The sequence below is a fragment of the Esox lucius genome, chromosome 25 (assembly GCF_011004845.1).
Source record: "Esox lucius isolate fEsoLuc1 chromosome 25, fEsoLuc1.pri, whole genome shotgun sequence".
In the NCBI taxonomy this organism is placed as follows: Eukaryota; Metazoa; Chordata; class Actinopteri; order Esociformes; family Esocidae; genus Esox; species Esox lucius.
Window position 1 is genome coordinate 14,620,100 of NC_047593.1, and position 17,914 is coordinate 14,638,013.

Sequence of the window (17,914 nt, forward strand, 5' to 3'; positions counted from 1 at the left end):
CGGATAGCCACACCAGAGTTATCGCAATGTCTCATGTTTCCTTAAGATCAGTCGACCAGTCCAGAGACAACTCGTATATTGTTGATGATTTAGGCCTGTGGTCGCGTCTAGAGCAGGCCCGGGTGCACGGAGGCAAAGCTGGGCATTGCCCCCCTCCCAGATAAAATCTGTGCCCAGCCATTTTTGTTTCATCATGAACACTGCCAATGGTATATGAATTAGAAATGCCCCCCATTGATTAAAATCCCCCACAAGTAATTGTATCCTGGAGCAGGGCCTGGTTGGTTATTTGCCATTCTGTTTAAGTGATATATAAAGACAGTCAAATTGTTTTAGTCAGTTATAAGTACAATCAATTGTTTCTATTCAGTCCTTGAACCCATTAATTATAGGTGTAGCGGGAAATAGGCTACAAGCAGTACATTGAAAATTAACGGAGCGATCAGGTTATTCACCCATTACACACCCAGTTTTTTTTTAAATCTATCAGTCTTACAGTATGTTTTTGTTTAATTAATCAGCAATACATAAATGTAAATAGATTATATTTAAAGTAAATTATCTTTAAGATAAACATAATAGCTGTGTCAATCCATCTGCAAAAATATAGTTTTTCCACAATAAATGAATCCCTAAAAACATGCACGCCCCTAAAAAAATGTAATCGCTGTTGCCTAGTACTTTTCTCATTCATGCAGTTTTCTTTTTATTCAACAACAATCATTTGCTTAAAACATAGATTGCAGTGAGTAGCCTTTCGAAGCAGAAACAATACGCATGGCATAAATACAAACAAGTGTCTCCACTAGCAAAAACATCCCCCTTAAAAAGGTCCACGAAAGAATACATTGTTTCAAAGTTACATAATCCGTTCCACAGTCAGTGCATGAAAACGTAAGATGTGTGAAAGTAGGGCTTGTTGAACGGACGGCTTGTTATTCACGGACCGCCCCAAACTGTGTGCGGCGGCATGATACTGGCGCTTTGCGGAGGGTGCGACGGCCCGCGACTCCCTGACGCCAGTGCGAGTAGACCGGACCCGCGACAGGCAGCTGTGTAGCATGGAATCTTTGGGAGCAAGCTTGATAGTGGCATATAAGGTACTGTAAACTTTATTTTTCACTCGTCGAGACATGAACATCCTTGATGGAATGTGTGCATTTGTCCAACTCGATGTTGTCGTTGTAAGAAAGAAATATGTGCAACTTTTTGAAAGAGGCACATAGACCTTGAAACAGTCTTTTGAGGCTTTCAAACTTTCCTGTCTATCATGTGTGGCAACATAGATGGCTTGGCAGGAGGTAGAATGGTGGATTAACGTCGTATTTACAACATTGTATCATGCTGGTTGTAAGTGTATTCTGTTCTGCAGTTTTTCTGCATTTTTTCGACAAGATGTGCAGAAGGTGTTGATTTTCAACTGTATGCACTGAGGTCTTAAGTGATGCACCTCCGTGATGCGATGCATTGCGTTGGAAAGACGTTTGATATCTGTCTGGACTTCAGTGTAGGACTGCTACGGATGTGCATCTCTTCTAATCAGATATTGTATCAATACCAGACGTCCCAATTGCGATTAAAAAACATTCTGTAAATGTTTGAGGGATCGAAGGTGCCAAAGTGTAATTGTTTGAGTGATGTTCATGTATGTAACAGCGTTGCTTTTTGAATAGTGGTCTTCCTCTCAGCAGCTGTGCCCGTTGGGAGGGAAGCAGTCTTTTTCAGGGCCCGAATTACTTGATTTAAGTGATTTACGATGTTTCTCCATTTTCTTCACCCTGTGAGGGTGTGTTTGTGTGTGCACATGCATGTTTGTTTGTGCATGCGTACACACGTGTTCCCCATGTCTCATATAGATGCAGTGAGCGCGCGTGTGTGTGTGTATGTGTGTGTGTGTGTGTGTGTGTGTGTGTATGTGTGTGTGGGACGCAGAGCAGGCAGGGCCAGATCTCCTGACATCATTGAAGATGACATATCAGATTACTCAAAGGACGGGAATTTGTCCTTGTCCATGATTTAGTACAGTTGTTTTATCCCCCGCTTTCTTTTAAATTCAGCTTTGTGTCTTGATATGAGTTAACAATTTGCTATATAGTTTGGAGTCTGTCACTTTGGCCTTAATAGATGTTAAAATTCTTAAAATGCAGGTGACACCAGTGTTTGAAGAGTACTTTTGATCAGATTTATTCATTTCTTCTTTGTTATATTGTAATTAAGCCTACCATTTCAGAAATGTTTAATATTGTGTATAAAGGTGTGTTATTTCCAGAAAGGCCTGATGTTGATAACAGACAAAAACGGGGTAAAATTACAATGCAGGAGAGAGAAGCTTGTTCAGTTGATCATCTTAAACTGATTATATTGACATTCAAATATCACAATATACGATCTCGGAGAACAACAACTTTGTTTAATTACTGTATTACTATAGTTAACAACACTGTTAGTCCAGTCTTAGGCTGATGTAAAATGGAGCAACTTTCATGCAACTCTGGTTGCTCGCACCTGAGTTCCTGCTTGATGGCTTCGTTATAAGCAGCTCGTCTGCAAATTAGTTTCAGTCAGTTAACAGCCAATGAACAGCCGTGTTTGTCACATGGTTAGTCCGGAACTCTGGTCCAGTTGTCATGTCCCCACAGCTGGAAGTGCTGATGGAACTGTGGTTCTGGTGAACAGGATAGGGTATATATGGATATTTTATAAGATTTAGATGTCATAGAGAGAGAACCTCACATTGCTCAGTTCCTCGTCCGTCAGTTTGTGGGTTAACGCTTTCTGTGTTCAGTCTGCTGGCACACATAGCCAGACATGGCCCTCTTATTTAAACAGGAGTCAACCGCAATCCGGTCTACAGCCATAACACCAGTCTCAATTCAGCCATCCTCAGAATACCACTTCTCCGTAAGTCCCTGACCCACTCCACCTCAGTCCAATGTCCTCTTCACGATGGGTTGGGAGTTGTCGGACCGACCGCCCCATACACAACACCGGGCCAAGCCCCCCTGAGTGCCAGATTCAGTGGGTGACTTATGTCTGTGGCTAGTGTGTGTGTGTGTGTGTGTGCATATGCATGTGTGTGGAATATCTGACTGACACTAGATTTGTTTAGACCTTAGTGGGTCAATGCTCTGTCTGTCTGTCTTCTTGTCTGTCTGTCTGGGGTTATTTCTGTCTGCTGTTATAGACGAGAGACCTGTGTTTGTTTGGGTGTCGTGGTCTAGTTTGTGAGGACTTGCTTGCCGCAGCCTTCACTCTCGAATGTTTTTTGGAGATCATTCATATATAAGAACTTGATTTATATCCAATGTCACTCTTAGTGACCTTTTATTTTTCGGCGTTAGAGAACACGTAATTAATACACCCCCTCAGTGGCATTGGGTCAGGCCCACACAGAGTGAGATGAAGACAGCAAATCAAAGTCAAACAGTCCCTATTTGCAATGGGCGGGACACTAGTGTGAGCTTGACTCTATGTGCAACGTGTGTGTATTAACTAGAATTCACATTCACTACTCTTTCCTCCACACTTGGTCCTCTCTCTTCACTCGCATTCGCTCACACGCACGCGCACACGCACGTGCACACGCACAGCAGCTTACACACGCACCCTGTCGCCTCCCACCCCTCCGTCCGGTCCTCTTTATCTCTCTCCATCCCTCCCGCCATCCACTCCTCCCTGTACAGCCTATGACTCTATTGAGTGTGGGCTAATGGAGGCCCCCGTCCAGGCTTTGCTGATAAATAATGTAACTTCTATAATGCCCGGCCCCTAGGGAGAGACCAGAGAGCACCATTACTGGCTCCTCATCCTACAGCCCCGGACCCTAAATTGATTAACAGCGTCGACCGGAGCGGCCAGCGCAAAATGATCCATGGGTCTGGTAAAGGGGTTGGTAGCTAGCACGCTAACCGCACAGGTGAGGCTAAAGGGGCCAAGCGTTGTGTGCTCGCGGGTCACCATGACGCTCACCTGTTAGACCCTGGCTGGTTCCATTCGTTCTGCCTGGCTGTACGAACTACTTGGTGGTTGGCCCCTGCGGTGTTCAGCCCTCTATCTAAATGAATGGCTGGCAAGGCACTTCTATGGACCTCTCGTGTAAACGGCCGGGCGTTTCAGCTTTAATGGGTGGGGTGGGTGGGGGAGTAAAGTGGGACCTGTCCACTAGAGCTAGTTGTGTAATGCTTCACTGGGCCTGTCCACTTACGCTAGCTTGCTGCGATACAACACAGGGTTCTGGTTAAAAGAAATGCACCATTGTGGGACGCAACCTAAGAATGTGTTGGGTGAGAGAGGATGTGGGGGGGGCTGGGCTGGAATATGTTCAGGAGTTTAATGTGATTTACGTAAGAGAGTGTGCCAGGCTTATCTTCAGAATCGGATATCGGATTGTCACAGATATACTGGGTCGCATGTAGTAACCAATAACCATTAATCAATTAAGGATTTGTCGCGTCTTTTGATCAGATTATGTGATATTTAGCTTGGTACTACTTAGTCATTGTGCCTGATGACTGAAGGGAATACCTGAAAGGTTTACTTCAGGTGAAAAGTAAACCTTTAAATGGTACATGTGTAGTAAGAACACCTTTACCCATCACATTTGAAGGATTTCAGGAAATGGTAAGATCCTCCCAAGCTCCTATCCTAGCTCTAAACAAGCTCCAATATCCTATCCTAACTCCGACCCTAGCTCTAAACAAGCTCCAATATCCTATCCTAACTCCGACCCTAGCTCTAAACAAGCTCCAATATCCTATCCTAGCTCTGACCCTAGCTCTAAACAAGCTCCAATATCCTATCCTAGCTCTGACCCTAGCTCTAAACAAGCTCCAATATCCTATCCTAACTCCGACCCTAGCTCTAAACAAGCTCCAATATCCTATCCTAGCTCTGACCCTAGCTCTAAACAAGCTCCAATATCCTATCCTAGCTCTGACCCTAGCTCTAAACAAGCTCCAATATCCTATCCTAGCTCTGACCCTAGCTCTAAACAAGCTCCAATATCCTATCCTAACTCCGACCCTAGCTCTAAACAAGCTCCAATATCCTATCCTAGCTCTGACCCTAGCTCTAAACAAGCTCCAATATCCTATCCTAGCTCTGAACAAACACAGTGTTTGTCACACCGATGTCTGTCTCACCACCTCTGTAGGCTACTTACAGTTAGACAGTTAGACACAACGCAGGCGCCATTCAATTTTGCCGGTCCAAAGACGACCCCATACAAGCATTGTCTGTCTGAAGACTCAATACAATGCCATCTTGACCTTTTATATAGCGGTGTTGCTGAAATTCTGGTCGAACAGTGGTCATATAGCAGCCAGATATTATAGACCCTACTGAAAGTAGATTCTGATGGTGGTTGATAACATTTTCTGTTTTACCTGACATACTTTATAATTTTTTTAAAAAGTGAGACAACATTGCACCTATTCCCTTCTGATCTGGAGCTTTGTCAGTGTCGTTGTGGGCTCTGGCCTTTAAGAGATTAAGAAAATATTATCCAATTAGACCATGTTGTTGATAGTAGGTCATTGTGTGGAGACGCCTGTCCAGATGTTCTAGTCCTAGTTTATCGTTTTCGACTTTCCTGATTTTAAAATTTGTATTTTTTTTGCTGCTAAACTAAAACATGTGTTGTGATGGGCTGTAGTTGACTGACTGTGGCAGGGTTCCATTTGACATTTACAGACAAGGCACTTTAGTCTTGAGTTTGGTCTCTGTTCCACCTCTACCTAATAACCTACAACTCTGTTTCCAATAGATTTGAGATGCTGCATAAAATGTAAATAAAAACAGAATGCAATGATGTGCAAATCATTTATCACTACATTTTATTGAAAACAGACAAAGACAGCATACCAAATGCTGAAACTGAGAAATTGTATTGTTTTTGGAAAAATACATGCCCATTTTGAATTTGAAGCCAGCAACATGTTACAAAAAATTTGTGAGAGGGGGATGTTTACCACTGTGTTGCATCACCTTTTCTTATACCAATACTCTGTAAGCATTTGGGAACTGAGGAGACCGATTGTTGTAGTTTTGAATGTTAAATTTATTCCCATTCTTGATTGATATTGGATTTCAGCTGCTCAACAGTTTGGAGTTTCCTGTGTCGTAGTTTTTCGTTTTATAATGCGCCAAATATTTTCAATAGAGGACAGGTCTGGACTGCAGGCAGGCCAGTTTAGCACCTGGGCTCCTTTACTACAGAGTCATGCCATTGTAATACATGCAGAATGTGGTTTGGCTTTGTCTTGCTGAAATAAGCAAGGCCTTCTCTGTAAAAGACATCATCTGGATGGCAGCATATGTTGCTCCAAAACCTGTATATATTGTCCCGTATTAATCGTGCCTTCACAGATGTGCACGTCACCCAAGTCATGTGGACTAATACACCGCCATACCATCATGGATACTGGCTTTTGAACTGTGCGCTGATAACAAGCCAGGTAGTCCCTCTCCTCTTTAGCCCAGTGTCCATGATTCCCAAATTTTTTTTCAAATTTTGATTCATCAGACAGTTTTCCACTTTGCCTCAGTCCATCTTAAATGAGCTTGGGCCCAGAGAAGGTGACGGTTTCTTCTTTGCATGGTGGAGTTTTAACTTGTATTTGTGGATGCAGTGACTGCGTTCACAGACAATGGTTTTCAGAAGTGTTCCTGAGCACGTCCGATGTCCACTACAAAATCGTGTCCGTTTTTGATGCAGTGCTGCCTGGGGGTCTAAAGATCACGGCCATCCAATATTGGTTTTCGGCTTTGTCTCTTGCGTACAGAGATTTCTCCGGATTCTCTGAATCTTTTAACAATATTTTGTAGCATTTATAATGATAACTCTTAGCAATTTTATGTTGAGAACATTATTCCTTAAATCGTTGCATTATTTGCCTGCACGGTTCTTCACAGAGTGGTGAACCCCTACCCATCTTTACTTCTGAAAGGCTCATCCTCTCTGAATTGATCTTTTAATACCCAATCATATTATTTTGACATGTTGCCAATTGACCTAATTAGTTGTGAGATGTTCCACTTTTTTTCTTTCTTGCATTACACAACTTTTCCAGTCTTTTTTTGCCCTTTCTCACAACTTATTTGAAACATGTTGTTGGCATCAAATTCAAAGTGGGGATATCTTTTTCAAGAAACAAAAACATTTCTCAGGTTCAACAACTGACATGTTGTATTTCTACTATTTTCTATTGAATATAGAGTTAAAATGATTTGCCCAAGGACTTATAGAACCAGATGTCCTACGTCTTTGCTCAACCACTCTAATACAAACTGAGCAAGATGTCATTTGTAGACCTGAATGTCCAAAGACAAGTTTGCCAAATGTCATTGGAAATTTGGAACCAGGTTGTGGGGTCTGATTTCAGCTTTTTGGGCAACAAACACCAGAGTTGGGTTTGGTGTGAAATATGTGAAGTATGATGGCGGATCTGTGATGTGGTGGGCAGTTTTACTTCAAAGGACTCTGGGAAACTGGTTAGGATACACAGCAACATGAACTCCATCAAGTACCAGGAGATTTTAGGCCAAAATCTGGGTTGTTTTTAGATTTTCCAGCTGGACATCAATCCAAATCATACCCCCAGACCAAGGTTCACTGTGCACCAAAAGCAATCTCACCAATTGTATTTTGTTTTACCAGGTAAGTATGCTAAGAACAAATTCTTATTTACATAAACAACCTGGGAGCATTTAGAGTTAACTGTCGGGCTGTGGGACTGAATGACAGGGGTTTTCCTTTTGTCAGCTCGAAGATTAGAACCAGCGACCTTTGGATTACTGGGCAAACGCTCTTGAATATTGGACTACCCTGCGGTTGGCTAACTGGAGAAAGCAGTGTTCTCATAGGATGCTTTGCCGTAATGGCTTTCATGTATATACACCTTACCTAAGCAAACAGTTAAGCTGATACTAAAGCAGGCAGTAGACACACGAGAAAACACCTGTCCTTTAGAAAAGTGGGAGGGCTTTTGTGAGTGTGATGAAGAGCGCGCAATCAGAAGGCAGAGTGGTTTGCCGTGATTGTATCTACTGGAAACCCTCCAATTAGGTTTGGGTGTGATTGAATGGTGTGTTGAGGTAGTCACACTGTAACTCCATTACATTTTGCTCATGGTGCAGTATACAGAAGATGTCATGGTTTGTGAGTTACCAGAGACCTAGATTGTTCTTGGTAGACAGGGTTACCTGACCTGGTGAAGGTGAGAATGTCCTTGCCTGCCTGACCAGAATTCTAACCCAAACTGCAATTTGTGCTTTTATACTAAAGGCTAAGGATTGGAAAAAGGTCCCCACAAGGTTGAGTTGATTTTGTTTTAGTTAATTTAGATTTTTGATCATCACACACATAGTTAAACAAGGACACACACACACCCAGCTGTTTAAAACAGCACCTGTTCTGTCAGAATGACCACAGCCTGTATGCCTGTAGTAGCAACAGGCCACACATACAGATAGGAACGGCCATCACAATGGTTAAAAATAAACTTCTGCATTTTGTAAGAGGGAAAAACTGCAGCCTGGTGAAAAAAGAGACTGAGAGAACGAGCGGTAGATTATGTTTTTGTTTCTGGTAAAAGGAAATGTAATATTGCTGTATTTACCGTCATAGAGTAAGTTTGTCACTGGCTCTGTGGGTATTAGAATGGGTACCAGCATGCATGTTTACAAAGAAATAGAAGCTCAGTGAAGCAGATATGTGTGGGTATACGAAAAGTGGGTATACGAATATATAAACGGAGTGCTACTTACTAGCATCACTGCTAATATCTTCAATATCAGCAGGACCCATTCAGTCTCTGGTCTCGTTTCCCCTCCAGAAGGCAAGAGGGTGTGCTTCTCTGGGTGAATTAGTGCCTGGGTATCTCACTGAATGGCCCACATTAATCCTGAATTCCACCCTGTATTTCCTCCTTTATTGCCCTGGATGTCAACAGCTGGTTCCTGTACTTAAAGTTATTTGTTGTTAAATATATGCTTTTGATCACATAAAAACCCATTGTAGTCAAAGTGTCTGTGCTGTGTGTCCAAACACTAGTGACAATACCCTATGAAAGACCCTCCCACCAAACTTGTTTTGTAGACTAAGAATTGGCTTCAAATGTGCATGCTCAAAGTCATGTGAGATATGTATTTAGACTTGTTTTCAGACAACTTACCATGGTGCCGTTTTAAATGTATTTGGCAGCCAAAAGGTACCGTTCTGCGAGTTCTTAACTCATCCAGGTGCGTTCAAGCAAGCTGAACTGGACTGCACGAGTTGTAGTTGGAACAGTGGCACACGTGGCTAATGGACCAAGGCCTTCTTAGGGGGGGGGGGGATTTACTGAAAATCACTCATTAACTTTATGCGCACAACATAAAATCTCTGATCTGAAAGCATTGGGCATGAGTAAATCCAAATGAATTCCAGTTGTTTTACAATATCACTAAATACAGCATTTTAATTAGTTTTCTGATAACGTCATGAATCCCATTCCAAAGGACAAGAATGTAAATCTGGAAGTAGCTCTCTTTCAAAGGGTGTTCTGCTTTGTCAGTCCCTTTACGTTTCATGTGTACCTGGCTGATCGACCAAATCTTTTGGACGATGAAAGTTCTTCAGCGGTGAAAGGTTATCTTTACGCAGAGTTCCATGTGACCACTACTCGTTTCGGGCCGGCTCCCACCGTGATCTAATGCCCTTTCTGGACCGCTAATAAGAGCGCATGCCCAAGCGTGTGACTTGATTCTGTGTAGCATGCCAGTGTGAACATCGAAGCGGTGCCTTCGGTGCCTGTGAGCGACATCCGAGAAGGGTTACGCTATGGCGATGAACCTGTTTACAGGAAGTTATCTTGAGGCTGACGGTATTGGTGGGGGTGGGGGTCCGTGTGACTCCGCTGCCTGACAATTCCCTGAAGTCATAACAGAGTGACATAACTCGCCCTGGGCCCTCAGGCGGCCCAGGAATATTCTGTCAATAGAGAGCATCCCTCTGCCTGAAAGCTCGGCGGTGGCACTCAAGGCGGTATGTGTGTGAACCAGTGATACATTCTGAATGGAGCGCTTAAACACAGATTCTTCCAACAAACAGTCCGAATGAAGGGAATCTGTTAAAGAGTGTCCGTCTGTAGTATTTGAAAAACTTCATCCGTCTTGTTAGCAGTGGTTTAACGTTCTCCCTCTTCTTTGTCCTAGGCGTCCGGTTGAGTTATTCTATCCTGAAGCTTTTGAGGAACGAGTAGTAATCACCTGGCCGCGGAAATCGTCTGTACCTTTGACGAACGCCACAGCCTCTTGAGCCTTGGTGGGCCACTCGTCCATCCAGTCGCACTCGACCGCCAAATAACCATCGTCTTTTCAGCGACGAACGCCGCCATGAACGTCACCTCGCTCTTCTCCTTCACCAGCCCGGCCGTCAAGCGCCTCCTCGGCTGGAAACAGGGCGACGAGGAGGAAAAGTGGGCGGAGAAAGCCGTCGACGCGCTGGTGAAGAAGCTGAAGAAGAAGAAGGGGGCAATGGAGGAGCTGGAGAGGGCACTGAGCTGCCCCGGGCAGCCCAGCAACTGCGTCACCATCCCCAGATCTCTGGACGGGCGTCTCCAGGTGTCCCACAGGAAGGGACTGCCCCATGTGATCTACTGCCGGGTGTGGCGCTGGCCCGACCTTCAGTCGCACCATGAGCTGAAGGCCCTGGAGTGCTGCGAGTACCCATTCGGCTCCAAGCAGAAGGATGTTTGCATCAACCCCTACCACTACAAGAGAGTGGACAGTCCCGGTGAGTCCCCCCCCCCCCCCCCACATCCGCCCCACTGGGCCCCCCCTCCAGTTGACCGTGTGCTGTGCAATTGATTCACGGGCCTCCGCTTTTTGGCAAACGTGATTTTCGACGGCTCGTACGGTAGCTCCTGTGAAACCTTCGCATTATTGGTGAACACGCACCGACGGCGAACCGTGGCAAACACAGGCACAAAACTTAGTGTGTGTGTGTGTGTGCTGTCTGAGTATGTGTATGCTTGTGCAAATGTCCGTGCCTGCATGTGTGTGAAACCAAAAATATATATATATAAATTATTTTTTTTGCGAGGGTAGAGACAAGGGACATCAAATAGACTTTATTCTCTGACGAGGGTCAGCTAACCAGACAGAAACAGCTGTCCACAGGGTGTTAAAGAAGAGCGGGGAGAGTATGTTTGTGTGTGCGTGTCGCAGGAAATTCCAGCCGACGAGAATGAGGGCTTTGTTTTGGGCATGCTTCGTGCAGCCGGGGGAACACGCGCGCGCCTACACACACACGAGCACATGTGGCGTTTCTCAGAGGAAGACTAGTACAGGAAGTCTGTCACCCTCACACAATGGGAGGAAGAGGGGCGGGTTGACGCCCTGCACACTTGTTTTAGCAACCAGGGAGTGGGACTGAAACACCTGTCTGTACTGCACCCACCCACCGCCCTGCGCACACACGCACGCACACACACGCACGCACGCAGAGACACATACACACAGTTGCAGACCTTATCCCAAAGCAGCAATACCAGGAAAGGGATATGAAACAGCCTGACACAACTAACTGTACCATAGGGTTTTACATACAGCCTTGGGTGTTTTGGTTACGCAGTGGCAAAGGGTTTTCTAAACATTCTGACCAGGTACGTTAAGCAAATAGGCTGTGAGCACATTATCCTTATTTACATTTTGACCGGTAATCTTTCCACTCGTGTCGTTTTATTGCCATTTATTGCGTTCTGCGTTGATATTTATAGCTGGGTTTGCATCTCATTCCTGAATGTTTCCGCACGACAACACCCCTCCATCATAATAAGTTCTCCCAAGTGATGAATTCTTCCTACAGGGACTGGCTCTGAGATGTTTCCACTGTACAAAATATTCCACTGTACAAAATAACTGGTGCAGAGGCCAAATACTGCCGGCTGAACCAATACTCTGCATATTGCAATTCCAAAAATGCAGGGTCATCTGCAAATGGGCACAGTGAATAGATAGACCAGAGAGAGAGTGGGGGTGGTGAGGAGGGGGAGAGAGAGGGGGAGAGAGAGGGAGAGAGAGAGGGGGCGAGAGAGAGAGGAGTTTTATGATGCTGTAATTAAAGAACTGTGTGTGTTTGTGTGTGTGTGTGTGTGTTAAATGGACTCACGGGGCTTAGGAACACAAAGAGGGGCCTAACCCTGCCCTTGCCAGCAGGTCAGCCACAGCACCAATATATTAGCAGGTATTCAGCTAAATTGGCTCTGTGGCTGGCAATAAAAATGAGTAGTGAATAATACTAATACTTTAGAGAGATATTATGTGAGTGCCGTATTGATTACGAAAGTGGAGTACATGTGCCTTCTGTGTGAGGATCTCAAAATGGAAGCAGGCATCATTTCCCTTGAATGTGTTATGGTCCCTGCTGTACGTATTGCGGCCATTTTGTGCCGACTCTGGCCATAAGTTACCATTAAAATCAGTGGGGAGACCAAGAAACAGATGCTGTCCGGTAACTAAACATGGGGCGTATTAATCTGGCACCAAATGGAGGAAAAGTTATTAAAAGAGCGCGGACGATCTGGACTCAGTTGGTCTGTCATTGTTTAATGTGGTATGCTCTATGGTGCCCCTGATGTTCTCTCTTTTCACCTCAGTGCTGCCCCCAGTTTTGGTGCCGCGCAACAGCGAGTTCAACGCCAAACACAGCATGCTGCCGCGCTTCCGCAACCCGCTGCATCAGAACGAACCCCACATGCCCCAGAACGCAACTTACCCGGAGTCCTTCTCCCAAGCCAACACCCAGATGAACTTCCCCCCGACGCAGACGCACTCGCCCGGGGTCAACAGCTATCCCAGCTCCCCTGGCAGCGGGGGCAGTGCCACGTTCCCCCACTCCCCCGCCAGCTCTGACCCGGGCAGCCCGTTCCAGATGCCAGGTGAGACGCCAGGTCAGATGGCGACTAACTGGTGGCTAACGTTGTGCCGCCTCGGGTATGTGGTGTAAATGGCACAGAGGTTGCGAACGCGGCAATAGTCTTACTGTGTTATATGTTGGCAGAGCTAACTAATATGACAGGACTATGCTGGTAGCAGTGCTGTTTCAGTGAAGGCATTTTTATCACACGGCTAGAAAAACAGACACAGCTTTTAATGTAATGCTTGTAACACCACCACCATCACCACCACCAGAAACCCCGCCTCCAGCCTACATGCCCCCAGAGGAGCAGATGACACAGGACTGCCCCCAGCCCATGGACACGAACCTGATGGTCCCCGCGTTGCCCCTGGAGATCAGCAACAGGCCAGGTAACTACGGCAACCACATACGCCCACAGCCCCCCCCCCCCCCCCCCCCGCCCAGTCAGTCGGTTGTAACAGTTGTTACATCAGCTGTGACATCACCCACTTAGAGCAGGTGGCGGGTTGTAGGTCGCGGAATGCTGTCAGGATGGCGACTGACCTTTAAATACGTCCCCGGGCCGGGTTTGTCTTGCATGGACCAGAGGTCCTGATAGGTGGACAGTTTCCCTGAAGAGAAATGGAACAATAACGTAAGTTCGGAGCTTCGGGACATGCAGTACAAATTCACCCGTTCATTGCTTAAGGCCACACCTTCAAATGGCCGCATACCTTGGGATTTTTTCAAAAACCGACCAATGGCAAAGGTGGTGTTCAGTATCAACATTTCTGGTGTTCAAGTGAGCTGAACACGCCTCTAGCACACAACCGTGACCGACTCTGCTTATGCTTTGATGAGGTGACTACAGTCAGTTACGTCTGAGTTTGTTTCATTTGATGACCCTCGAAATAACACATTAAGTGTTATGCAAAGTTGTGTTTAACCAAATGTTTCACACAAGAATGCGGCGAAAAGTTTACATTAACAGTCCAGATAAGCAGTGTGCCATGTAACTTGTGGTGGAAGTGGCATCATGTCCCAGCGGCAGCAGGGGCGCTCTCCGTTGTGGGCCGGGCCAACGGTTCTGGGAATGACGGAGACCAAACACCTGCTGCCCAGCGGCGCTCCTCTCAGCGGAGGAAGTCGGAAAGAAGTATGCTGCTTGGATGAACATGATTTACCCACCCCCTGTTGGACGGGCCAGCTGGCACGGAACCCACCCGAGGCACCGGGTGGCCAGAGGGACAGGGCAGCGGCTTGGCCTATTGAGCGCCTCCTCGACAGAATGAAGACAGAGACCAGACGAGGCAGACCGCAGTCCGTCTGCTTGATAAAGACCGGCTCTGACCAGACTGACCACAATCCACTGGGCTTGGATGCATTTGTCCAAATTGATTTTGGTTTCCATTGTACTCAGATGTTCGTTCCCTCTCTGTGTACAGCCTCTCTTAACCTAACACATGTTTTATACACATTTTACACACAGATTTTCTCATTGATGTCATGTGTTATTTACATTATCTCATCCTAGTAAGAAAGAGAATGCAGTTGAAGCTTAACATCTGCTTCATCAGACAGCAGCTGATTAGTCATACTAAGCAATCAGGCCTCTTTAACTGTACCACACCACAGAAGTAAAGCCATTTATATGCTCCTAAGCTACTACACTCTGTGTGCGCTAAACACACCTCTAGTACGCAATCATAACCGACTGCTTATTAGCTGTTGAGGTGACGACAGACTAGTTTTAATAGGTCATGTAGTTATAACAGGCACTCGAATAGTTTCCGGGGTTTGATGCCTAGTTCAGTCAGGTTCTCATGGAGGTTGTAATGCTCATAGAAAACTGATGTACGGTAGGGGCCGAATACGTCTTTCATAACATCTCACTCATCCCCGTGCGTCTGACATTGTGTGTTCAGATGTGCAGCCGGTTGCCTATGAGGAGCCCAGGCACTGGTGCTCTATAGTGTACTACGAGCTCAACAACCGGGTTGGCGAGGCCTTCCAGGCCTCCTCCACCAGCGTCCTGGTCGACGGCTTCACCGACCCGTCCAACAGCCGCAACCGCTTCTGCCTGGGCCTGCTGTCCAACGTCAACCGCAACTCGACCATAGAAAACACCCGGCGGCACATCGGCAAAGGTAGGCATCGGGGTTCGGGCGGGGGGGGGGGGGTGGGGGGGCAAAAGCCGCGGTCGCCGTTGTCCTTCGGGGTGCCACAGGCTTGGCCCGGCCACGGCCTCAATGACCACACATTTCCGCTCGGGGTTTGATTCCCGGGTGCGTTACTCTGTGCCTGCCCCCCCCCTCTCGCCAGGGGTCCATCTCTACTATGTGGGTGGGGAGGTGTACGCCGAGTGTCTGAGCGACAGCAGCATCTTCGTCCAGAGTCGGAACTGCAACTACCACCACGGCTTCCACCCCACCACCGTCTGCAAGATCCCCAGCGGCTGTAGCCTGAAGATCTTCAACAACCAGGAGTTCGCCGAGCTGCTCGCCCAGTCCGTCAACCACGGCTTCGAGGCCGTCTACGAGCTCACCAAGATGTGCACCATCCGCATGAGCTTTGTCAAGGTAACCGCGGCGGCTGCAGAGGCTGGGGGATGGGGGTGGGGGGGATGTTGGGGGGTGGAAGGCTGGGCTTTGGGGCTCACCGAGTTCTGGGCTGTTCGTGTTGGCACATCCGTTACAGATAGACGGCTTATGGGGAATATTATTAGAGATAAAACGTGAAATTCTTTGCCATTTCCTGTCAGTGAACGACACCTCTCTCTAAAACAGAGACGGTTATTCTTTTCTCTTGTTCTTCCAGGGCTGGGGTGCAGAGTATCATCGCCAGGATGTAACTAGCACCCCCTGCTGGATAGAGATACACCTGCACGGACCTCTGCAGTGGCTAGACAAGGTGCTCACCCAGATGGGCTCTCCCCACAACCCCATCTCCTCTGTGTCGTAGACTCAACTGTACCCGGGCCCCAGGGCCATCCAAACCCAGCATTTAGGTTCCGATGGCGGGACGGGGTGGGTGGGTATTCAGGGTTGGGCGTCATTTCAAGTCAGGAGGTGAACTGATATTCCACGTTTTCCTCATTAAAAAGCATTGGAATTTCGGTTGCTGTATTGACTGACGTGACTCGACCCCAGCCCCGGCGGGTTCGTACTCTACTTGAAGGAGTGTGTCTGAAATTGGGCACACTGCAGACCGGCATGGGGAGCGAGGCGAGGGAAGCTTCTGGAAGATACTTGATCTTTGTGACCAACTGTAATAATCAGATCATTATAATTCATCATCAGTAAAACAATACGCAAAGTATCCTCCTCACCTGGGCTCATTTTCAAAAAGTCTCAGAGTGGGAATATTCTTTTTGGGGGGGATCCATTTGGCCTTTGTGAACATAGTGAGTAACATGGAAAGTAGGGGAGCTGTCTCTAGATCAGCACTCTGACCCTAAGACTTGAATGTGAGTCCCTGATATTCTTCTGTCAGTTTTCCTCTGTTTTGTTTTCCTCTCCTCCTCTCCTTAGGTTTACATAGCAGTATTCCATTGGAAACCCAATGTAACCAGTTCCATAGGTTGTTACAACTATAATAAACATGTACAGAATTTTAAGGACAGGAGGACGACCAATATGGGTGAATAAAACACATACATGTAGAATCATTATGTTTCTTACAAACATATTTAGAATGTATGGAAATACTGAGGTCAGTAAATATTATTCTCCCCCAGAATTCTAAGAATGTTATTTTATAGGTTTTTGGCCAATGAAAATGTAGCAAAAACTTTGGAGAAAAAGAAACCTATGAAAGAAAATCCCTTTAGATAATGTATAAACCCGGCCATGATAAGAATTCAGAAGAGGGCATCAAATGGAGTGGGGGGGAGGGTTAATGTGGGATTGCGGGGCGTAAAATAAGAAAAGAGAAAAAAAGTACATAAATATTGCTGTTCTTGTGTTACAACTGAATTAAATGATTAGTGTTTTAGGTATACTCACCATTAGAGTAAAGTGCAGTGCAGTCCGTTTTGCAAAGCGTAGTTTGGTTTAGCGTAGCAAATGACCGTTTGGCTGGATTAGGTAGTGATTGGAGATTTACACAGAACAGAGACCGGGACATTAGGATAGTTCACTTAATGCCTAGCTGTGTGCTGCACAGCAAAAAAAATAGTAGTTTGTCAACTGCAGTGTCACATTAAGGACTTCTCTGTGGCATTGTATTGCATCAACTCAGCAGAACTTTCTAAAAGACAGCTATTAAACAATGTTTTATTTGTGCCTGTGCCTGTTACATTTTGGCATCTTTTGGCATAATTTGTTGACTGAAAAAAAGGTATCAGTTTCATTGCTGAGTACTGATGGCCATAAATGTTTTTATTGTTTAGTGAAAATGCAGAAAATGCTTTTTTGCCTTTCAATTATTTTATGCTTAGAAAACCCCCTCCGCTATTAAACTGTTGTATTATTTTTTTCTTCCTTTTTTGAAAGTTTTCAGTTGTTTCTTGTTATCTGCACTTTGTCGTATTGTTCTCTCTTTGTTTTGTGTTTTTCTTTGTGCTGTTTTTGCTGAGTAGTACTCCCAGAAAGCAGTTTTATTCCATGAATATCAAGTCTCTACTGGAAGATTCAATAAATAAAGTTGTTTCATTACTGTGATCAAATTTTTTTCATTTTTAGGAATTGAATAAGTTTAATGTTAGTGTCACAAGCTCATGTCAGTTTCAAGGTGACACTTTATTCCAATCATGTATTTACTGTAGTAAGGTTCTGTACTGACTTTGCCTGAGACAACAGAAGAGAACACTTGGGTTTAAACTAAGTAACCAGAACTCAATAAACAATTAAGATAGAAGTTAGTAATATGAGTTTTGAAAATGTATTATATTGACTATTGTTGGCTGTCTAACCACATAAAAATGACCTAGTTACCAGTCTGTATGTGGGTGTCTTCTAAGCATTCCTGTGATAGTTGCTAAGGCCTTGTGGTAAAATCTTCTCATCAACCTATACCCGAGTATATAGGTTAATG

The 17,914-nt window shown here is 45.5% G+C and overlaps 1 protein-coding gene across 1 annotated transcript; it reads left to right on the forward strand.

Moving 5' to 3' along the window:
• The first annotated feature begins 993 nt into the window (after positions 1-993).
• smad1 (SMAD family member 1) lies at positions 994-17,535 on the forward strand. The gene is made up of 7 exons (XM_013140626.3): positions 994-1,100; positions 10,195-10,774; positions 12,639-12,920; positions 13,174-13,290; positions 14,806-15,027; positions 15,203-15,459; positions 15,698-17,535. Exons 2-7 carry the CDS (start codon positions 10,375-10,377, stop codon positions 15,839-15,841), a joined length of 1,422 nt encoding a protein of 473 aa, XP_012996080.2. The 5' UTR covers positions 994-1,100; positions 10,195-10,374; the 3' UTR covers positions 15,842-17,535.
• The last annotated feature ends 379 nt before the right edge of the window (positions 17,536-17,914 follow it).